This window comes from Pimephales promelas, chromosome 3, assembly GCF_988280905.1.
Source record: "Pimephales promelas chromosome 3, fPimPro1.hap1.1, whole genome shotgun sequence".
In the NCBI taxonomy this organism is placed as follows: domain Eukaryota; kingdom Metazoa; phylum Chordata; class Actinopteri; order Cypriniformes; family Leuciscidae; genus Pimephales; species Pimephales promelas.
In genome coordinates, this window is record NC_142771.1 from 23433479 (window position 1) to 23458897 (window position 25419).

A 25419-nucleotide genomic window follows, 5' to 3' on the forward strand; every position below is an offset into this window, starting at 1 on the left:
GGAGTTTTCCTTTGTGGAGTGGCACAATTTGGAGGCTTTAGCTCAGCTCTGTGAGGGTGGCATTAGATTTAGCAGATGAACAAGTGAACAGCATAAATGACGAATCCACTGATAATGTTTACTTTATCTATATATATATATATATATATATATATTTATATTATAAGTAGTCTTGTTAATTATTGCTACAGTTTAAAATAAATATTTTCACTGTGAAAATTGAAAGCTGAATTTTCAGCATCATTACTATGAGGAAAAGAATTCAAAAGAACACAGTTTTTATTAAAAATGTTGTGGTAATAATGTAAAAGTCCTTACTTGATCAATTTGTCTCTTTGCTGAACAATATATATATATATATATACACACACTGTAAAAATTAATATGATTTATCTAATAAAAAAATTGTGGCAACAGATTACAAGCAATATTATTAATTAAATTTAACAAATTAAAATTGAGTAATAATTAATCAAATTAATTACAACAAAAACAAAAAACAAAAACCAACAACCAAAAAAAAAAAAAACATAAATTGAAGTCACCATTATGGTGATCGGTGTTTGTTTTAAAATAACGGTTTTCTCCTTCAGTGAATCTGCTTGTTAACAGCAGGTGTCTTCAATGTTGGCAATATAAAATAAAGAGTTCTAAATTAATCTTTGACGTCAGTCTAGTGAGATATTTTTGTAAATTTTTTTGGTGTAAACTTTACTCAGTTTAAATGGTTAACTTTTAAGGAATAATTTGATTAATTGAATAATTCTAATTTGTTCAATTTACAATGTATATATATATATATATATATATATATATTGCGGGGAACCAAAAATGTTTTTTTTTTTAAATATATATTTTATGCTAATAAAAGGACTGTTTTTAAGAAAATAAAAAGACATTAAAAGACTATATAAGCAAGAACATTCAAACATTTGTTTTGTTTCATTAACCAATCAGGTTTCAAGCTATTAACCAAACTTTGTATAAAGATCATTCTCAATATGTAATGAAAGATATAACAGATTATGTGGGTAAAATGAGTAGTCCCATTCTGTATCATACTGTATATCCTCCTGAGAAAGAGGACATCCAGGGCTTTTAAGAGATACAATTGGAGGTTTGACCGTAAAAACTCCCTCTCCTTGGACTTTAAAAATGACTGAAATTGACTGTATTATCTAATCTACCACTTTTATGCCAGTCCTCTTCCCTCTTCCTGTTCCCAGAACAGGGGGAAATGGGGGAATATTGTAAGGAATGAAGTGGCCCATAATTCCTTTTTATTCATGCTGCACACGCGAATGTAGATGCTCTTGTGCATCATTAATGAGGATTTGTTAGCAGTGGAAAATGTATCACCTACACATTAATTTGCCAAATTTAACATTTCCTCCCAATGAAAAAATAAATAAATAAATAAATAAATAAATAAAGAAAAGAACATGGATGCTGTTGTTTCCTAGAGATGCCCGCTTTCGTGTTTCTTGGCCTTACAGTGGTCCCTACGGTGACCCATTTTTTCCAAGTTTTATTTATATAATGCCTTTCCATAGTTCAAGGTCACCTTACATTGAACATTACAACACATTTAGAATAAGCAAAGAGCTCAATTGTAATAAGTTTTTTTGTGCAGACTAAGAAATAGAGCATTGCAATAATCCAGACATGAGGATTGAATTAAGGTTTTAGCATCAGGTCAAATGAGAGAAGATCGAAGACGTGCAATATTACGAAGATGGGGAAAAAAACCAGTTTTTAACAAGAGAAGAAATATGAGAACCAAAAGATAGAACTGAATCGATTAAGACACCAAGGTTACGAATAGATGACGAAGGCTTAACATGAATTTCATAAATATAAAAGGACAGGTCCATCCTTTTGACTGAGGCAGCAGAGCCAATTATCAACTCTTCTGCATCACCCTGGGCATAGTCCACTTATCAAAATCACACAAAATGTTGTCTTGTTACTGGATGTCCGACATTATTCTCAGGAGAGGTGTCCTCCAGGTGGCACTGATTAAAACACACAGCCCTTACTGGTCCTCTCTGCTAGGAGACAGGAGCCATCTGGAACTCACAACAGGCGACCAGAGAGTCCAGTACACGCCCAAATACATACCACCACTATCTGGGTCACTGGGACTACAGTAGTAGCCTATATCTCCAAGGTACATTTCACAAGGCACAGGTGAGGAAAAACAGGTGAACGATCATGTACACATGCACACACATCACCCAAATACAGCTCCATACAGACTAATATTTTTCCAGAATATTCATGGTTGTCATTAACAAAAATGAATCTCAATTTCAAAATGGATGTCTCCTTTCCCTGAGGTTGTAAAAATGAACATGGCATTCTCCATTACACTCGCAGCTATAGCAGTAATGATAATTGCACTATGTTACTAATTTCAGTCTATCATTTTTTCAGAGTGATAAAAACAGCTCTACACCATACCCGCTCCTCAAGTTTTTCTCTTCAGATCTCTCTCTCTCTCTCTCTATCCCCCATCTCTTTCAGCTCAGTGAGCCGGGTGAAATATCTTTCTGACTAAATGATTTTTTTTGCACTGTGGGAACGTTGCCATGGAGACTGCGGCTCCCCCGACCCCCACCCCTCAGCGCGTGCATGTGTTGGGGAATGGGTAGTTGTGCTAACTAGCGTGTCTTCACCTCAGCACAGTTGTGCAGTACTCATTCTGCTCTCACACACACAGTGCCTATATGTTGTAGATGCACGTCCGGGTGTGCATGAATATTCTGATCTGATTGCTCTTTCGTTCACCTATGCGATATTATTCTCCTTACACACTCTGCATGACATCCTTGAATATATCAGTTTCGATACAAGCTCCTTCGACAACATTTGTGGCATAATGTTAATTGTTAATCTGTAAGTTTTTATGGTTATTTTAGAGTTAATATGCTGTCACGTTAGCATAATTTTGGTGAAATTTCATAGGCAAAAAAGGTCCATTAACCACATTTCCACTGTCGGGCCAAAAGCAGGCTAGTGCGTGCCAGGGCCAGTCACGTTTCTACTGTCACTTCCGGGGCTTGATCGGGCCTCGTCAGGGCCAACGGCCAGGGTTTTCTGGCTCGCCGAATACCTAGTGGGCCAGCTCGGGTTAGAGGCGGAGTTTACCTGAGTCGAGATAGCAGCCCTGGATGATGCTGTCAGCTAACATCAGCATTAAAAACTTTTAAAATAATTTACCTCAAAACTCAATTTCATGTTTGAATGCCTTGTTTATGATCCGATGTGGATTCTGATCACCGTATAGACCTTATGCACCAGAGAAACAAGGGCGCCGCCATTTAGAATATTATCTTTGAACTTCCGCTTTTACGGTCGCTCTTTATATCTCTATGACATTGCTGTCCAGGAGTAATTAGCTTTTGAAGTGGATTTATTTAATGTAAAGTTAACGAAACTTATCAAGATTTTAAGGAAGATTTTAAAACGAGCCGTTCATTCATAAATAGGCAAGATCACTGTGAAATACAGACCGGAAGACAAAAGATAATGAGCGGAGCGCAGAAATGGGGTGGGAATATGCATGCTACTAAACATGGTAATGAACTCTTGAAGAAATCAGACAAATCATAGACTATCAATATCATGTTTTTATTTTATCTGTCAGTATGTCTTGTCTCTTCTACCAGACTATCATAAAATAAAGCATTTTTTTTTTCCCAGAGAGCTTCCTCTTTCTCTGATAGAAAATATAGCCTACTGGGAGATCATATCATATCCTCAGGTCATATTTTTGGTGGCATATTTGTAGAAATTGTCATTCTTTCTAAATGCGATGTAGCCTAAATATGTCCTGTACCCTAACTACCAAATAAACAGAAACAGACACAACTGTATAAGTATGTCTGTCCTCTTTCTTTTTTGAAATGGAATGGCAAGCCACTTTATTTCTGTGAAACTACTTCTCGAACAAGAAAAAACATAGGGCGTGACTTGATTTTATACATTGGAAATTGATTGGATGGTTGTGGTTTGCTACTGCTGTGATGTCATGTGAGTGACAGGTTGATCCCGCCTTCACACAGTAAACATGTCATCAGAGAAGAGGGAGAGGAAGTTATTCTGATTCAAGATTATTAGTGCACATGCAATCGCAAAAAACGTTTCCGTGCTCAATAAATGTATTTGCTATTATCCATATTAACATGCAATATTTTCCCCTCTCACACAGTTTACAGGTGCTCTCTCAAACTTATTCTCTGCCTCCTGTCAAGTCTCTCTCAACCTCTTAATTCTGTGTGCTCTCAACTCTTGACACACGCTCGCTCAACTTGCAACAGTGTTACAATTGCAGTGCCACAAAATCAACCAATTGGAAAATGAAAGGTCAAGATTGAGGTACACAAACATATAACGCCATACTAACATGCCCTCGTGAGACACACTAGCACACACACGCAAGGTCTCTAGCTCGCTCCCTCTCTCTGCTGTGTGCGCGCTACGCATGCGCTCTCGCTCGCTCTAGATTCCACAAGATTTTAACTACCGGTAATTTGAAGGCATCAGAGATCCGCTATCATTATGCGGGATGTCTGTGTTGCAGACATCAGTGTTGCCAGACGTACGATAATTATCGTACTGTATTTGTACAATAATTTTGACCTCTGTACAATGGGCTACAACAGCAGAAGACCCCACCGGGTACCACTCATCTCCACTACAAATAGGAAAAAGTGGCTACAATTTGCAAGAGCTCACCAAAATTGGACAGTTGAAGACTGTAAAAATGTTGCCTGGTCTGATGAGTCTTGATTTCTGTTGAGACATTCAGATGGTAGAGTCAGAATTTGGCGTAAACAGAATGAGAACATGGATCCATCATGCCTTGTTACCACTGTGCAGGCTGCTGCTGGTGGTGTAATGGTGGTGGGGATGTTTTCTTGGCACACTTTAGGCCCCTTAAAGCCAATTGGGCATTGTTTAAATGCCACAGCCTACCTGAGCATTGTTTCTGACCATGTCCATCCCTTCATGGCCACCATGTACCCATCCTCTGATGGCTTCTTCCAGCAGGATAATGCACCTTGAATCGTTTCAAATTGTTTTCTTGAAAATGACAAGCAGTTCACTGTACTAAAATGGCCCCCACAGTCATCAGATCTCAACCCAATAGAGCATCTTTGGGATGTGGTGGAATGGGAGCTTCGTGCACTGGATGTGCATCCCACAAATCTCCATCAACTGCAAGATGCTATCCTATCAATACGGGCCAACATTTCTAAAGAATGCTTTCAGCACCTTGTTGAATCAATGCCACATAGAATTAAGGCAGGTCTGAAGGCGAAAGGGGTGTGCTGTTACTAATAATCCTTTAGGAGAGTGTATATCGAAGCTGAATAAAGTAATATTCATTCAAGTCCATTCCCTTAATATTCACAACCTTGCTATTCTCAATCTTTTATCACTCTTGTTTGTCCTTGGGGCCAGTTACATAAATTGCGGCTAGCAGGCTACAAGTAGTCATCTATTTTTTTTAAGATTTGTCATAACTATTTTGTTAGTTGTATTTAAATTAATTAGATTAGTTCGCAAGACACATAATGTCAGTGTTTATGTAACTTGCTCCTGCCTCTTGTTGCACATTGCTTATTCCCTGCACCTTCCTCTCTCGTCCTGTATCTGTGTGTGTCAGAGAGTGCTGACTCTGGCTCTTCTGTGTACCGTGAGGCTCGGATGAACAGTGCATTAGACTAGTCAAGATGGAGGCCGATGATTCAGGCAGTAACAAACCATCTAAGAATCACACCCCATGGGTGCAATTAACGGCAGGGAGTTTTGTGAGCGGAAAAGCCATAAGCATACGAACTGATGTGAAGACCGAGGCTAAAGAGGGAAGGGCCAGGTTTGATTTATGTGTATGACACGTGTGATTGTGAGTGTGTTTATGTGCCTATGGAAATGCAGAATAACAGAAGCATGTACATGGATGGACGCAATGCTCACCACTGCGTTTATATAACGTGGGCCCACGATAAAAAATGTATGATGTATAATTACATAATAATTACACACAAGTTAATGCACAGCAGGAGGGGGAAAGGGGTGAGACACAAAGAAAGAGTTAGACAGAAAAGTCAGGGTGATTCACAACCCATTACATGAACACAGACATCCGTATCACGCAAACACATCGCAGTGATTTTTCACACATATGTTTTATTTCAGCCATCATCGCTCCAGCCTTAGAATCATCACCTTATCATTCACATAATCATACTCCTAACTGTTTTTGGGGGATTTTTTTTTTCCTTCAATTTTGTTAATTTTTTTTTTTTCAGCTAAAATGTTCTCTCGCCCTGACTGCATTTAATTTTTTTATCTTGCTCCAAGTCTCAGCGTAATCTGAACATATAAAAAAGTAAACCTTTTTTAAAAGAAAACTAAAAAAGCAAACAAACAAACAAAGAAAAATATACCCAGAAACTGTAATACCATTTCAAAGAGGATATACAATATTAACAACATTAATCATCAGTGTTTTGATGATATCGAACAGGTTGCTAGGTCAACATGTTTGTCATTAGTAGTGTTAGTATCAAGCTCATTGTCAGATTTTTGTGTTGAGCATCACTTATTAAATTATCATTGCATCAAGTTGACATCATCCATGTTATATAAGCATGCAGACACATTTCCTCGGATCATTCAGAATTGCACTGACAGAGAGAGACAGAGGAAAGAGGGGAGACGAACAGAGATAGAGAGAAAAATATGGGCTGGGCTGAACAGAAGAGAAGGCTGTCATCAAAGTTTGTACTGTGTGGAAGCTGATGAAAGGGTCAGAGGTCACTCCACAGGGGTAGTGCCTCCACAGTGTAAGATCTAAGGCAGCAGAAGAGATGGGCCTGGAAACAGGAGCTGGATAGGGCTGAAGACTGCGGGTCGATACCACATCCACGTGTATGACGGAATCGATGGCCTCTTAGAATACAACAAGAGCTGATATATGATAACGGACTAAGGACTCTGAGTGCACACCGGCGAGAGCGTGTGTGCGCGTCCTGAGGCCTGGCATGTGATTAATAACAGTAACAGAGAAAATATGAGCTCAGGGGGTTTCGATGGGAAAGAATTAATTATACTGTATTGATGTACATTTCAATAACATGAATATTAGTGATTGGTAATGCTGTATTCTTTAACTGAGGGATGTGTGCGGTAGCATTGGCAGTGGTTGTACTGTGATATTAAAGGGATAGTACACCTAAAATTTTAAATTCTGTTATCAGTTATTCACTCTGTCATGTCTGCATGACTTTCTTTCATCTGCAAAAATATATATTTTTGAAGAACGCCAATAGGGACCAAAAACAACATTAACTTTTTGACTTTCCACAGAAGAAAGTAATGCAGGTTTGGAATGACATGGGGGCAAGTAAACAACGACAGGATTTTCATTCTTGGGTGAATTATCCTTTTAATAGCGGCAGTGACCCTGGATTTCAAGGGTGTGTGAATTGAGTGTCTTGGTCACTATGTTTCTGACCAGAGAAGCAGCGACCTGATTGAACAAATACAAGGAAAAAAAACATTGCATCTGAAGTCAGTCCATAATGGGAAATTATCTCGTGGCACTAAAACGATAAAAGACATGCCCCCCTCTTTGTCTCTGTTTGCAAGGAATGCTCAGACAGAAAAGATAGTCACATTAGCCAAAAGATATGAAGAGAACCAGTTTGGTTTTTTTTTTCCCTTTTTCTTTTAAAGACAATGAAAAACTTCCAACATTTTATTCCTCGACAGCTGTGGCCAGAAGATTTGTCCCCTCGTGCACACTGAGCACATTTACAAAAAAAAAAAAAAACAACAACAGAAAAGCACATCCAACACGAGAACACAGATCAGGCTAGGGACACGTTTCAGTGACGAGCTGGTTAGGAACACAACGGAGACAGGTCACTACCACATTCTACTGAGGACAACCGAAACGCGTCTGAGAAACAGACCCTGTCCCTACCAAGTGCAACAGGTCCTACACAAGAAATAGCTCCTCTAAGACACAGGACAGGAGACACTTGATTGTTCAAAATGAGATTTTCTCTGTGCAGGACAAAGGACGAGTTGAGGGAATTGGAGACGTACACGGGGTTACGGTGACATATACCAACACACGGGCATACACACGCACACACAAACCAACCAACCAACAAGCCAACGCATAACGACACAAAAAACGCACTCCCAAAAACACATAGCATACATGGGAGGAAAAAGAGGATCAATGCGGGCGTCTTTCCGAAGCGGTCCTCTTGGCAGAAGGATGATGGAGAGCACACACTTCCTCTTTTGAAATTAAAAATGTCTAAGAGAACCCAAAAAAATATCCCGGCATGGTACAAAAATAAAATACTATGGCCAGATCTTTTCCCCCTAGGATATGTTTCCAGGAAGTGCACACAAATCCAAGGTCCGTCTCAGTTAGGGTCCTCTGGCAATATTTGAAATCAGTGATAGCTCCCTTTGTAAAAGTTCTCAAGGGGTTCTCAAGTTCTCAAGTCTGCCAGTGTGTCCAGGTCAGGGAAACATATTCTCAAACCATTTCCTTCCGTATCTGGTAGAACAAGAAGAATGGCTGGACTCTAGTAAACAAAGGAATAAGGAAACACTGCTTATCTCAATGAGCTCCAAGCAGAAGGTGATAAAAATGTAAAAGGCAGAGGGACATATTTCAATACTGCACGACATGATTTGGCCAATGTATCCGTCCTTATTTCTCCTTCTCCAAATGGGAACGGTCATAAAGTAGTCCTCCTCTCCAGAGAGACAGGAAACAGTTGCAAGGATTCTGCATTGGCAGAGAAGACCACTCCGAGAACTTGCAGCCACTTGTCCGACTGAAAACACTTTCTAGAGATTTCCTAAAGCTACACACAGACACCCGTACAAACTCACATACGCACATGCGCTCACACATACACAGAAACATTCGTGGTCCATAATCTATCAGGTCTCTCTCCTGATTACAATTTTTTTTTAAGTAATTAAAATCTCTTTTTGTAGGCTCACTTTTTTAAATAACTAAATAAAGATTATCTATTTAAAGTGGGAATGTTTGTCATATTTCCCCTGAATAAATCATGAATATTTTGACTTTAACATCATTCCTGAAGCAAAACCATCCATGCCAGTTGTTTTGTTATGATTCCATGTTCGTGTTGTTGTGGATGTGGATGTACCTGTGTATGTGAGTCCGATCTAGTCTAGGTGTTTTTCTACAAATTGTGTTGGGTCTGCAGGGTTGATTTAGAGGAACAGCACTAATGCAAGCACAGTCTCTCTTCTCCGGTTCTTTCTTGATGAAATATTATTCACAGGTGAAAAGAAAGAATGTATTTCTGTTGCTAAAAAGATAATGCTGACCTGATGATGAGAAAAAGAAACAAAGGGAAAAAAACACTGTTAAACACAGAAACACAAACAGCAAATTACATAAACACAAACTACTCCAGTGAACAGATGGCTGCATTCACACAGTGTTTTGGATTGACAACTGCATTTACTACCAGCTGTGACTGTTAAATAGCTTAGAAGTGCATTCTGTTAGAATGGACAAATAAAAAAATACATATCAAAGATATTGCCTTCTTAAATACCAGAAAGTCTCACAACTGACATGAGTAAAAAAAAAAAAAAAAAATTAATGTGTCAAATCTCAATAAACCAATAGTAGCTTCAAATACTGTTTTAATATATTTTATTTTAAAACAGCACAAAACTAGTCTTGCATAGCTAGACCTTCACACTGACGGCAGAAGTTCTGGACTACATGGCAGCTTTCATTGGTCCAAGAGGACGTCTGACTGACATGTAAAGCAACCTATCCTGATAAGCGGCCGTTAAACATCCAGACATGCATGTGAAGGGGGTGGATTGGAATCCACTGCTGCTTCAATGTATATGTAACAATGAGTAATCATAATCAAGGTAATATATTAAATGAGTTGAATGACTTTTCTACACTTGTGAGAATTTACTTTGTTAAAGAAGTCACCAGTGTGATTAGTGAAATGTACTGTTCATGTATTCTTTAATGTCTGTATTTGATATCTGAATGCAGTAACAGTGCTTGCTCATTTAGCCTGGCTTCCAGAGATGAAATACGGACTTGTTTTGTGTTTGAGAAAGGTCTTCAACATGTTAAAACATATAGGGGTCATTGAAGCCAATAGTTTAAGGCACCATTTCTTTGTTAATGACTTACTTTCCAGTTAGACCAAAGATGAGAGAAAGAATGCATTATCTTGATGTTTTGAGAAGACTCTCCTGTTTATAGTTAGAACCTGGCCAAATCCAACCTTGGAAAAGCTGTGTGGCATTATTGGAGATTGAATGAATTATTGTTCGAGACAGGCTGGTGCCCAGAAACCCAAATCTGCGACCATGCCGTGCCTAACTTCAGGGTTTGAGTGCCAGCTGCATAATCAATGGAGATATGCTTCCGTAAATTTGTATATGTGTGGAAAATTACTGTGTTTGTCTATTTCTTAGCCAATGAGAATCATTCAACCTGAAGCAATGACGTAGCTTAGACCTTGGAAATAGTATTACTGCTGTGATCTTTGTAACTTTAAGGAAGGCAGCCTACGAACTCCTGTGCGAATCTTGAAGCTGACTTCTGCTGATGAAACTGCAAACTATCTTCAGTAAAACTTTTCTTTAATTTTTTTTTTTTATAATTCTGAGTCTGGGTCTTCATTCTTCATATCTGGTTCTGGGTCTCTGTACCCCTTACAAATATCTTCCGGAAATCCTGTAGACTTCAACCTATCAAATGACAAACTCCCGAAAAGTTTCCCATGTTGTGTGCCATATGCATCAGACGTTCAGCCAACTGTCCATAGGCTTTAAATCTGAGGCTGAGACCATAACAAATCAAGCTCATATCTTTTAATAGCTAATATCTTTGTTACCAGAACCTCGCATAACTAGTTGTTCAGTGCGGTTCCATTTACATTGTACATACTAACCACACTCGCTCTCAAAATTCAGATTTGAATTCTAAAACGTTAGGCAGACAATTTGGTTATAGGATGCAGTTGTGAATGAGAAAACTGTGTGAAAATAACCATATTTGGTGCTCTAAAACATATATTAAACATATCCTGTTGCTGTGTGAACATACTGTAACCATTGATGTTTTCAGTCTGTGTTATTAGTTCATGACTGAAATCTGAAGTACTCTAGTGCAACACTATGATGCATTCACCCACAGAGACACCATATGGGAGGAAGAACCATTCTATTTACGGTGTGTGTATGCGTGTGTGTGTGTGTTTATGTTGTTGTGTGTATACTCACATCTCTACTCAGAGTGAGGGCTGTCCACCACTATGTGTGGCTTAGGGGAGGCTGTGGCACTCTTCGCCACATATGCGTTTATGGATTTCTCCTGGGAGGGTAAAAATCAATGAACATACATAATTATTCAGAAGGTAATTTGGGACATATAATGCAATTCACAATCCAAGAGTTGTAACCACAGTTATAATACACCATCAATTTTATACTGACCAATTAAACTTAAGAATATAATAAATATCAAACAAACAAATGCAATGGAATTTTCTATTGTGTTTTAATGAGGTATTAATGCACCACTGAACTGTATGATTGACCATTACATTTTTCACATCTTTATGTTTCCTTCCCACAAACAAAAATGTATTTAAACTCAAATCAGTATTTCATGTCCATTTATTATTTATTTGGTAAGTCTCCATGCAACGGGGAAAAATTATCTGCAATCAGTCACAAAATAAACCGCTTCAGGGGTCCTGATCCTGCTGTTGGGATTTCATATGCAAAACAATAGCACTTACAAATAAATCTTATTTTATGACAGATAAGTGGTACACTGATTAAGATTATAAGGTCTATTATAGGGCATTAGGAATGCATTAACATATATTATGAATACCATTATAATGCATAATATATATAGAGGCGGAAAGGGCTGGAAAGGTTATTTATTTATTTGACTTCTTTCTTTCTAGATTTTCTTTTAGTCTTATCTTGTGAAAGCAACATTTGAGTAGTTTATACAAATACCCAACATGACATCATGACTTTAGCGTAAACAGACACGCCACTTTCGAGTCACTTTCGAGTGGCATGTTATCTCTACGCATTTTGAGCTATCCGCGTGTATCCGTGTGTATGCGTGTATGTCTACGCCATTAACGTCCGAGTGATTCCGCGTGTCTGTACACGCCGTCAAATGTCCGCGCGAAACGAAGCAAAATGTAGAACTACATCTGGGGAGCGATCTTTTTTTTTTCCTAGGATGGTAAGGGAACAGTCATACATGCCATTAACCCCATTGACGGTTAGGTTTAGGGACGGGGTTGAGGTAAGTCATATATTTATATATACAGTAATAACGTTAAGTCAACGGCGTTCATAAACACGCTGAAAAGCGATTATGCGTCTTGATAGCACGCCAAAAATGGAAATACGAATTGGCGTGTCATACACACGCTACTTCATGAGATCAGTCTGCAAATACCAGTGAAAATTTTACAGCACAATTTCAATATCACAACAGTATTCAAACTTAAAGAAATCGAAGTACTACATTAACTAATTAAATAATAAACAAAGAAATGTAGCATTTACGCATTTTTCAATGAAATAAGCATTACTTTAAGTTATTATTTACATAAAGAGTCAGTGAGTGAATGGTCTGCTCTTTTTCATGCCAATGTTTTCAAATTAATACTGTCAACATAATAGGCAGCAACTGTATTTAAACTGTAAGGTCTAATGCACAAATCCATTTTTTGTTCCATCTGACATTCACTAAAAACATCACTGTTTGTGTTTACATGCATTCAAATAAAACCTAAGTAGCCTACTCCTACTTTTGACAACCTTTAGTTCTGTTTAAGACATGAACCTGCTTAAATGGTGTTCACTCATTAAGGACAAATGGGTATCAGGTGCAAAAATGAAGGACATGCATAGAGGGCACTGCACTGCCTATACACAACAATGCACAGAGCACATTGATTGATTTCCACATGCTCACAACACACACACATACACACACTCCATGCGGTCACGCTGTCTACCTCCACCAGCTGGTGCCAGTGTTCAATAGGCTTGCGGGGATTCGCCAGCATGGCTGTCCAGTGCTCCCTTCCCGGCCCATCAGCATCACTGCCCACACGGCACATCCCAATTACCTCATTATGACCGATACTGAGAGACGAAGAGAGAGAAAGTGGGAGAGAGAGATTGAATTAATGCAGTTAGGCTAAGAAATGAAAGAGAACCACAGCACAGTGCATCCATTACAACAAATGGACGAGAGAGAGAGAGAAAGAAAGAAAGAAAGATACAGGAGAACATAAGGAGCAAGAAAGCACAAAGTAATGCGATATAAAATCAGATCTAATCGACGTCATATAATTAGAAAGATACAGCCAGGACCTTCGTGTCATATAGCAACCTGCACATTAAGACACACACACACACACACACACACACACACTCCACATGCAGTCCTATAATTACGAAGACACAGACAGAGAGATCACATAATTACACAGATAAACAGAGAACAGAAGGGGAGAGAGACAGAGGGACATTCCAATTACTGAATTACAGAGATAAACAAAATGAGGCGGGAGCACAGGGAACGAATTGAATGATTCGAGTGAAAATTTGTCACAGAGGATAGATCGGTATTCGTTTATGATAGGTCTACTCATTTCCAAAGATAAAGAAAATGAGAGAGAAGATGAGACGACAGAGAGCTGGCTGTCATAACCACTTAATTACTTGAAAAGTGAGTATGAAAAGCTTCTTGAGTGAAGGTGGAATAACAAATGGATCTAATAAGTGGAACTTAATAAATCTTTCCTCTTTCATTTACTGTTGATCAGAGACAAATGAGACCAAATTTAATTATAATTATGTTTACTGCAAAGCTAGAGTAAGAAAAAAATCTTGATTTTTATAGAGACAATATGATATAACTTTATGAATACATACTTTGATGAATATCAAACAACAACTAACCTATTACAGGGTTTTTATTTTTAAATGTACTCATTTATTTATGTTTATTTAAATGTTTTTCATAGGCTGCAATATACTGTATGCTGTAATATTGTAAAAACAAAAACAAATTTTCCACATTAATATATTTTAAAATGGAATTTATTTCTCTGATGGCAAAGCTGAATTTTCAGCATATTACTCCAGTCTTCAGTCACATGATCCTTCAGAAATCATTCTAATATGATGATTTGGTGCTTAATCAGCATTTCTTATTATTATCAGTGCTGCTGTACTGCATTTTTTTGTCAAAAAGGTGAAAAAATATTTTTAAGGATTTTTTGATGAATAGAAAATTCATAAGAACAACATTTATCGGAAACAAAAATAAAATAAACACTATTAAATTTAATAAAAAGTTTAAAGTTAAAATAAATAAAGTTAAAATAAACCGTAACCTTATAAATGTCTTCACTGTCACTTAAAAAACATTCATTTCATTAGTAAAATACTTTGTTCAGATAGTTCAAACAAACAGGTTTAAATAAACAGGTCACATTCTCTTGAGCTCCTGAATCTGTTTTCTAAAATATGGAGTTACAGGGGTTGGACAATGAAACTGAAACACTGGCCAATGTTGGAGGTTTCACATCTATATGCCTGGCGGCCAATCTTCAGAGTGAAGCACGGGTGGATCAGTGATGGTTTGAGCTCCAATATCATGACAATCCTGATTGTATTTGATGGACACGACACTGCCGAGGACTACCAAACCCTTCTGGAGGATCATGAGCACCTGATGCTCAAACCGTGTATCAGCATGATCATGCACCAACACACACAGCAAGACTTGTGACAGAAGGGTTTGATGAAGATGAAAGTGACGTTGAACATCTCCCATGGTCTGACAGTCACCAGATCTGAATATTATTGAGGTGTTTTGGAGGAGCGAGTCCACCAGCATCATATAGTGACCTGGACACTGTTCTGGAAGAGGAACGGCTCATAATCCCTCTGGTCACTGTGAAGGACTTCTATCTGTCAATTGGTGCTGTATTTGGATGCAAAATGAGGCCCTCACCATTCTAACAAATTATTGTGTAGTAAAATCAGGTGTTTCAGTTTTTTTGTCCAACCCCTGTACATGCTGCTGTTTATACTCAGTTATATTAATCATTTGTTTTTTTTGTACAAATGTATTCATCTAATTCAAATCTTCATTTTGTGACAGATAAACACAGCTCTGATAGTTAAAGAACTGACTTGAATTCAACCCCTTAAATAGCTTCAATCTAGCTTGTAGTGTAGATAACTACTTTCTAAAAGGATACTGTAGCTTGACTGTAGTTTTATTAGTAGTAATTACTGCCATTAAATCAAGAGTTTGACCTTAAAACTAAGTCAAAGTGTTGCAAATATTCAAATATTACATCATGAATAATGTTTTATGAAGCGTCTGCATGCGAAGAACAACATTCATTTAAATACAGAAACATTGCAAAAGATTTTTGCATTGAATGTTTAGCATATCATTTATATATATATATATATATATACACACACGTAAGAAATGACTATTATCCAACAGCGCTTCTGAACGGAGCGTTTAGCACAGATGGCATGCAGCAATGCTAAGAGCAATTCATCAGGCGTTATCTGTGGCTCACAGATGAGCGGCTTCATTAGGAGGGGCTGGTGGTGTGCCGCGTGCCAATGGGGAGAGATGGAATCACGGAGAGCATTGACAAACACATTTGGGAAACTCAGATGTGGATTTCCTTAGAACTGAAAGAGATTCTTAAAATAGAACCTGATGCACGATTTTTATGCACCTGATTTTCACAAGGCATATTTTGTTCCACAAAAGCATACAAAATATGGGCATAAAAGTGGGATTAGATAATACACACCTAGCAGTAGGTATACGCTCTTTTAGGAAAGTGAAAAACATAATAACTGAATAATATAAAAGCTGAACAAAAATGCCACTCTGAAGGTCTATCACACTGAAGTGCTTCGTGAAGAGCCGAGCCAAACACACAGACACACACACACACAGACAGACACACACACGCGCATACACACACACAAACACACACACGGTGCCCACCAGACAATGGCTGTGTTACAGAATGTCTCACCACCAGACATTACTGTCGTTAGTATTAGGCCTTCTTCATGTATATTCATGAGATGTCTGTCTTTATGCAAAACAGTGCAGACGTCCACCAGGAATAGTCTGACACAAGGGCATAAGGCCCTATGTTCAGTGGAGCGCAGACATACAAATTTGTGCAACAGGAATTCTAATTCACAAATTAAACAACAAACTATCTTATCAGTATCAGCCAAATGCCTGAAAAGATAATTTATTCAGTTTTCGTTGCTAATTTCTCAAACAACGTACTGTAGTAAAATGCACAGTGCAGATCTCTAGACTGAACATTTTAATTAAGTTACATGATTCCTCTCATTAATAATAGTATAATTAAAGGTACGAGTATGTACTTTTTTGTTCAAAATTAACAAACATTGGGTCTCATTCATGAAACACGAGCAGAACGAATTTTTGTGTAAATCGTGTGTAAAGTGGTTCTGACGTAAATTTTCGGATTCATTAAAATGTTCGTATTTTCCAAATGTTAGTTAGTTAGTACGCATGAAATCTACACCTGCTCCCAGCCACACGTAAATGGTGCGCTTAACATCCGAACGTTTTGCTCATTAATAAGGCTGCATTTTAATTCACCTTAATCGGGGACATATTTAAACAGCATTTTGAAAAATATCTTTTACATACGGTTTTTCTTTTTACTTTTATTGTGAGAGCCATAATAGCAGATCTGGTGATCAATGGGGGTCCTTCTCCAGTTTGAATACGATTTTTCTAAAGTGAACTACTTCGTTTTTTTGCTGTCAAGCTTAATGTTGAACCATTTTCTTCTCACTTCTGGGACTGTTCGATTAACAGATGAAACTCCATTAACTGCATCTGTAATATGCTGCCAAGCTTCCTTTTTTTAGGACCTGATACGCCACTATGTACGCTTGAAAATAAAATGTGGCGTTTTGAATGAACTTCTGATAATACAACGTCAATCTCTGCATCCGAGAAATCTTTCTTTTTTAATTCGCATTCATGTTATTATATGCCTATGTATAGATGTCAGTCGGATATAATGGGCGGGATTTATGGTAATTGATAATGAACGTGCACGCGCGTCCCATTTACGACTGGTTGGAATTCATTAACACACACACATTTCACTATCACATCTGACGTTTACGAAGTATTTGTGAATCAGGAGAAGAGTTTTCGGGAAGGTCTCTTTACGCGCAAATCACTCTCATATTTACTCGTATATTTACGAATGTTTCATGAATGAGACTCAATGAGTCTATACATCATCAATCCTTGTTCCAAAGCGTGTTTTTGTCTTATTCCTGATTTACTATGGTAAGCCTATTATAAGTGTTTATTTTCAGAATGGGCAGGATTATTTTCGAGGGAAATTGTGTACACTCGTCACTCGTGTACGCATGCTTCATGACCCGTATCCACAAAAAGAGAAAAGTTGCTCCGGCTACTTTGACGAATGTACAGTGGTGTGCGAGTGGCAGAGGTTAGCTATCACAATGAGCGAGAAACCTCTGAGGAATCAACATTGGCTTGGCTTTTTTTGGAGATGGCGAGAACTGAGAGATTTGAAATGTTTTAGAGGTGACGTGGTGATAGCGTTTTTATTACTCAACAGGTGAGTAAATATTTTATTGAACAGATAATTGGTCAGATGTTATTGCTTTTGTTGAAGCTCAAAATGCTTTTAGGATAATCTCAAATCATACTTGTGGAGTTCAATTACTTGTGGAGTTAGAGAGCTGCATGTTCATATTATATCACTCTATATATATATATATATATATATATATATATATATGTGTGTGTGTGTGTGTGTGTGTATACACTGTATATCATATACATACATAAACTACTGTTCCAAAACGTTGATTTTTTACTGTTCCAAAACGTCTTTTGTGCTGACCAAGGCTGCATTTCTTTGGTCAAAAATTATAGTAAAACAATAATACTGTCAAATATTTTTACAGTTTAAAATAACCATGTTCTATTTCAATGTGTTAAAATAGCCTAGAATTTATTCCTTTGATGAATTTTCAGTATCATTACTCCAGTCTTCAGTGTCACATGACAATTTAGAAATCATTCTAATATGCTGATTTGGTATTTATGATGAAACATTTATTACTATTATCAAATTTTGAAAACAGCTGCGCTGCTTAATATTTTTTGTAGAAACCATGATGCATTTTTTCAGGATTCCTTGATTAATAGAAAGTACAAAAAAACAGCATTCATTTAAAATAGAATTATAGAGTATAAATGGCTTTACTCTTACTTTGGATCAATTTTATTAATTTATTTTATAAAAAAAAACTCTTAGAAATGTTTTACACTATAGAAATTTAAGTATTTATCACAAGTGGACTCTATAGGAAACAGTGTTGATCTAAATCAAAGTTCTCCCTCGGACCTCTTATAAAGGCTTCATCCATTCAATGAATGGAAAATCCATGTGTTCCTGAATGAATTCTGTGAGACACAGCCTGTTAGCATGCCTAGAGTTACAAGTGGGCACTTCCTGTCAAGCCTCATATCACAGCACGCAGCTTGACATGTGGCAGCATGAGCTCCCATCACAGCAGAAAAAGGCAGTCATGATCTTACCAGTCATAGTCCATGACAGCAATGATGAGCGACACATTCTCGATGTTCTCATTGGGGATATCAAAGACCAGAGCCTCATTATATGTAGGATTGAGAGTATTCTTCTTTATGGACGTCTTCCTCTTTTTCAGCCTTCGACCTTCACAAACCAGAGATGCCTTTACGTATGGATCTGAGAGAGCAAAAACAGAGAGAAAATTTGTCAAAGAAATAACAACAGCAGCACATAATGTTTCGACAACATTAAAATTAATGCTAATAACGGCATCATAATCATCGATCAGTTATTGTGCAGGCATTAACAAAACATTAGCATTGGAGTAATGATGCCTGTACCGAATGTTACTTTTTTTTATAATTCACTGTCATGTCCTATGAGAGGAATCTTTATTACATTACTTTAAGCCTTACTGTGATAATTAAATTAGCCAACACTAATTACAGATGTCTATTGTCCTTACGACTGCAATGTTGATGTCTTTATGAGGCGTTTTTGTTTTGACATTGTTTTGACAACTTTTTAGAGGTGCTATTTGATATGCTTTTATGACCTTCAATGTTATTTCATTTTTCACATGCTGGACATGTTACGTCAAGGTTATTAATGAGCAGCGGTTTCATCACGTCTCAATGTTAGCAACGTCTGAGGGACTAATGAGGTATCGCTGTTAATTATGAGGGAATTAGAGGAATGGCTAGGGACAATGAGTGGCCCAGGCACCTGAGAAGCCTGTGAGGTCCATTGCTTTCAGATTGGTGGCCTTAATGATGGTGACAGTCAGTCGGCCAGCTGTTGGCAGGTAACACAGTGAGAAGTTCAGCTCGCCCAGGTCAGCTTTCTCCTGCAGACATAACAAACATATGGAAAGGTCCAAAGTTCAATTCGAAGTTACTAATACAAATGCTGAAAGTAATGCAAAAATAATAATAATGAAATTCATGGAAACCTTTTTAAACGGTCTTCCTTGAAATGTTTCAAAAATTAATTTGTCCTTTCAACCGAAAGGATAAACTGAAGAAATGTCTGTGTAAAATACTAAATCAAACATTTTTAAATGATTTCTTCAGGTTCAATTGAAAATAAGCTCAATAGACAGCATCTGTGGCCTGCCCTATTTACCACAGATAATCATTTCAACTCGTCCTTGAATTTGTACAAATAAGATGTGTACAGCAATGCACTTACAATGGAAGTCCATGGAAATGCACCACGAAAAACACACTCTTATAGAAGTACAGCCATGATGCTTATGACCCGATCACGTTCATTGATTTTAATGCAAACTTGGTGCTCAACTCCTGTTATTCTATGCAAATCCATTAAACCCTGTAACCTTTAGAAAGCAAGACTACAGCAGAGAAACTGTGTAAATGAACATACAGGTTCAAAATTTTGTGATTGGTAAGATTGTTTAACGCTTTTGAAAGAAGTCTCTTATGCTCACCAAGGCTGTATTTACTTGATCAAAAACACAGTAAAACAGTGATATTGTAAGGTATTATTAAGATTTAACAAGTAAAAAGATTTTAATATATTTTAAAATGTGATTTAGTCCTGTGTTTACAAAGCTGAATTTTCAGCATCATTACTCCAGTTCCTTCAGAAACCACTCTAATATGATGATTTGCTGCTCAAGAGATGTTTATTACTGTCAATGTAGAAAACAGTTGTGCTGCTCAATATTTCTGTGAGAACTGTGATACATTTTTTAAGCAAAAGTGATAGTTAAGATATTTATAATGTTATATAATGAACTTTCTATTCCTCATATTAATGTATCTTTGCTAAGTAAAAGTACTTTCTTAAAAAAAAACTTACTGACCCCAAACCTTTGAATTGTAGTGCAAGTGCATTACTGTGTACACAGTTTTTGCCAAATTACTGCCTGATTTTTACAAATTTACCACGCTGCAAAAAAAAACCCCATTATGCTGATCAGTTCTTGGTTTTACAAAGAATACTGTTGAATTCAGATTGAAAATCTATTTATATTTATCGTGTCAGCCCTTGCATTTGTTTAAAGAATGTCAAACAGAATCTCCTAGCTAAACATGTGATGGATGCTAGAATGCTAGGTTTGTTTTCCCCCTTATACGCTTTGTTGAGACTTTCAACAAAGATTTTTATTTTTTATTTTCTAACTTTCTCTCAAGTTCTTGTTCTGCCAGACAGAATTAATCATCAGCTGTATGATGAAAAAGGAACAAGGGCAGGAGAGGTAAACAAAAAGAGCTGCAATCTTTCATCAAAAACTTCAAGCATCTGAGGTACATCTCTCCAAGACCTATAGAAGCTGAGTCTGTACACGTGATGTGAATGCTACTGTACATGATGTGATATTTTTCTGCTATACACCAGAGCACCTCGAAAAATAAATTATACCTCAAGCAATTTGTTTTTACCAGCTGAGTAGGTAAATCAGTTAATGCCAGTGGCAGAAACGTAAACATTTCACTGACATCCATTCACATGTCAGACACACAAATGTCAGGAACACACTCAAATCCAGCATGAATCACTGAACCATTTTGAATTTGTCTTGTCAGACAAAGAAGATGATGCCAAATTTATCTTTTTCCTTCATTCGACCTAGTCATGTTGTGGAAAATTTCATTTTCCTTATTTAAACACACTACAGCTTGTGTTCGATTTGATTAATTCCCTCTGTTCTCCAAAGGTACAAATAACTTAAAATAACAGTATTCTAGGATCATGATAAAAATGTTTCTAAAAACCGCTCCATTAAGATGCGGTGGCAATTTCAGAAGTGCTCTTGACAAAAACTCCTTTGCACAGTTGACCTTCACTAATTTCATGCAATTTTCCCTGGAAGGACGAGCACATGCATCACTAGATCTCCTCACACCTCTCCTACCAACATCCCCAAGGACACATCATCATCACCGACTTAGCATGTAATCATGCATGATTTTAAATTGTGAAAAACGTCTCATGAATATAAAATGAGCTTTGTAACTCTGCTTAAGAGATAACATGAAAGATCCCATAATTATCATCCAATCTGACTTGGCAAATGTTCCTCAAAATGAAATCAAGCATAATTTAGTTTAGTTTAGCAACATCTTGCCCCATATTTACATTTAAATGATTTTGTTTCCAGAAATAAAAACATGCCTCACTTCTAGATTAAAATGTGGTAACCTGTAATTGTTACCTTTTAGAGGTATTTCTACCTGAATCGTTCCTTAAAAATTTGCTTTGTTGGTATAAATTAATTTAATTATATTAAATAGTGCTATTGACTTGAGATGTAATTTTCACAAACTCATCGCTATTTGTCTGTCATAATGAACATTGCGCATGTACCACGCAGGGAAGGTAGATTTTGCTGAAAAGAGACATTTGTGGATCTTTTAATTGATGACAGAAGTAACTTGTTATCAAATTATGATCAAGTGAAAGAGAAGGGTGTTATATCTTGGCACATATACAGAAGTGTAGTCAAGTGCCCTTCTAGCATTTCCTATTCAGGTGTTGGTGTGGTGCTAATGTGTTCAGTCCAAGTGCTTTTACATATATTGAGATCTGGAGCTCGTAGAGACCCGGATTCGAGTCTGGCCCAGGTCATCCTGTTCCCCCCTCTCTCTTTGACTTCCTGTCTCCCTGCTACAGTGTACGCCAAATTAATTAATAAATGCTATCCATCATGGCTATTCAACTCCTGGATGGCTATTCAACTCCAACATCCAGGTCCTGGATGTCCAATTTCCTGCCGGGTTTAGCTCCAACAATAATCAAAACCCAAACCTGTATGACTTTCTTTCTTCTATGGAACATCAAAGTTTTTTATCCATGGAAGTCAATGGTCACATCATCTTTTTGCAGTTTTCCTTCTGCAGAAGAAAGCGAATCATACAGGTTTAGAGTGAAATTTTGGGTAAATGATTTCTTCAAAATCACACGCAGGTGTGTTTCACAAAAGGACAGCGGCTCTCCAGGACCAGAGTTGAATAGCCTTGCTGTAACAGTCTCAGCATAGTACGCCACATCATGATATTCAAAAATCTGGTAGTTGTAGTATGCTGAATCCTTCACAACCTAGCACTCAGAACTGTTCTTTTTTGGGTGTGTTTGTGGCGTTACCTAATTTGCATAAATCTTTCAGCAAATCGAGTGACAGACAGCATGTGCAAATGCTGTACCGTACTCAATGCTATCAACCACTCCTTATCACTGAATTCCTTTGTGTTTAAGGTCTAATGAAACTTTAATGTGTGTCTGAGTCATTATCTCACCGCGGTTCCTTCCACGATGTCTCTCCAAATAGGCTTCTCCCCGGTTCCCTCGCTGAAGTCCAGCAGGTTATCCACCACCACTTGACCTATGAGGTCATGTCTGGAGAAACGATCAAAGTCGTAGACGGAGAAGTGGAGCTTGCGCGAGTGCAGCTCAGCCAGGGGCACGCCGAACTGGAACGTCTCATTAAAGATCGGGTTGAGAGTTTTTCTGTGCACCTGCAAACCAAAGCCGCGGAAAGGCCGCGCGGAAATGAGAGAAAGTGAAGGAAATTAGATAAGCGGAGGAGCTGAGAGGGAAAAGTGAGTGAAAGGAGCGAACGGGAGATTGGTTAACATCAAAACTGCAAATGCATAAAGTTAATTCAAAATGTAACGGCTGATATAGATGTATTTTTAGATGAACTAGGGCACTGGGAAAAAAAATCCACAGGCAGGCTGAGAAACGCAGATCTTAATGAGTCCTAAGAGGGTCTGCCATCTGAACAGTGGATTATTGTACAAGCAGCGAGCTGACTGCTGCCTTGCTAGGATAAAAAAGATACCTTGGTCTGAAATTTTTTCTTCCTATCAGGCAGTAAGTAGATCTTGACATAAGGATCGGAGAAACCATTGGCATCCTTCGCCGGGAGGTCCAGGGCTTTCAGTATCTTAACCACCAGCTGCTCCGTGCTGCAAGAAAGACATGTCAGCGTCACCATAATTCACTTTGAACTATCTGGAACTTTCTGCGCTCGCTAGCCTGGACGTGAGTTCATTTCAGCGTCATCTAACCGGCAATGACAAGAGAGTTGGTTTATGCTGAAATGAGCTGACATCAAGGCCAGTATCAGGAGAGCATCGCTGCACTGGGTTCACTAAAGCTCAATTGCTGTCACCAAGGAATAGGAAAACAGGGAAAAAGAGGAGGTGCCAATGGTACAACACAGCTCAACAACTTGGAAATAATCGACAGATGTATGGTGTCGTACTTGTGCTGAGCAAGCTAAAAGGATCTTGTATGAACGTGAGATAATACATCCCTAATGTGAATATAAAAACATGAATATTTAATGCGTAATACAATGACTGTGGCCTCCAACAACGGACTTTATTAATAATCCAGAGCTTATTACGAAGCAAATCATAGGTCATTTCAAGGCTAGACTGCAGCGGTCTGTTGCCAAGCCAAGCACAGCACGACCCGTGAACTTCTGAAGCGAGAGGCTCACCTAGTGTTTGCACAGATGTAAATAAGAGAGGCGGGGGAACTTCTGCGGTTGCTAATCAGGCCTTGTTAGAATGCGTCTTTCAGCATTAACAAACGCGTCACCCTTTCATTAAACAAATCAGTAACACTGAAGGAGGAAGAACACCAGCAGAAATCCAATATGGCCTTAGACTGACTGGCATGTTGCTCACAAAGAATGACATGACATGGTACAAATCAGGATGAAAATAAATACATTATTCATGCAATATTATCATCCAATTTGTAAGTGACAAATTTAATCATTTAATACTGTACAAACATATCAAGACAAGGATTTAAGGAGCTGTTTACACTGACAGCGATTTGAAAAGTCATTCATTTTCAAGTTTTTTTTTTTTTGCTGTTTTATCGAAATTGATGTTAAAATTTTATATATTTCTACCATTATTGTGAAATAAAATTACTGATGATGTTAGGATCAAGTATTCTGTCAATTAGCAAAAAACGTCACACACCTGCAGGTGACAGGTACGTGGGAAAAAAAGACCAAATGAGTATCAACATTTTATTAGCAACATTTCGGTCTCACAACCTACATCAGGCAATAATTTAATTTTCTTCATTTTCTGATGTAAAGTATTTTCACGGTTTCCAAAAAAAATATTAAGTAATTATTTTCAACTATGATAAGAAAATCTTTCTTGAGCAGCAAAGCAGCATATTAGAATGATTTCTGACGGATCATGTGACACTTTAGTTTAGCAAAGCTGAAATTTCAGCATCATCACTTAAAATATTTTAAATTGTAATATTACTGTTTATACTGTATATTTGATCAAATAAATGGAGCATTGGTTAGCATAATTAACATCATGCTAGTAATGCCCACTGAAAGGAGGTGGTAAACAAAATCCATCAAGTAATAATCAAATGATGGACAGGAGTCTTATGGTGTAGATTAACATACTTGCAGCATTTTAACCATGATTCAGATGCCACAAGAAGCACAACCACCAATGAAAGTGCAAACAGCGAATCATCCGCTGAATTCATTGCCTACTAGCAACCAATGGCACAAAAACTCTGACATTTCCTCAGATTAATTGCTGTCAGCGTGAGCAGCCCTTAAGATGTTCTTGCTAATAGTAAAATCACATCAGATTGCAAAATAAGATACTTGTTG

The 25419-nt window shown here is 37.6% G+C and overlaps 1 protein-coding gene across 2 annotated transcripts in view; it reads right to left on the minus strand.

The window, feature by feature from the left end:
* Positions 1 to 6178: 6178 nt before the first annotated feature.
* syt3 (synaptotagmin III) overlaps positions 6179 to 25419 on the minus strand; it is a 40959-nt gene continuing 21718 nt past the window's right edge. The window contains exons 7-13 of one of the 2 annotated variants that reach the window (XM_039687182.2): positions 23590 to 23716; positions 23045 to 23263; positions 19509 to 19629; positions 18788 to 18959; positions 13113 to 13242; positions 11341 to 11431; positions 6179 to 9402 (exon numbers count right to left, since the gene is read on the minus strand). In XM_039687182.2, the coding sequence (XP_039543116.1) occupies positions 11345 to 11431; positions 13113 to 13242; positions 18788 to 18959; positions 19509 to 19629; positions 23045 to 23263; positions 23590 to 23716 (856 nt within the window). In that variant the 3' untranslated portion in view covers positions 6179 to 9402; positions 11341 to 11344. The remainder of the gene's footprint in view (positions 9403 to 11340; positions 11432 to 13112; positions 13243 to 18787; positions 18960 to 19508; positions 19630 to 23044; positions 23264 to 23589; positions 23717 to 25419) is intronic. The other variant, XR_016155117.1, reaches the window with a different exon arrangement.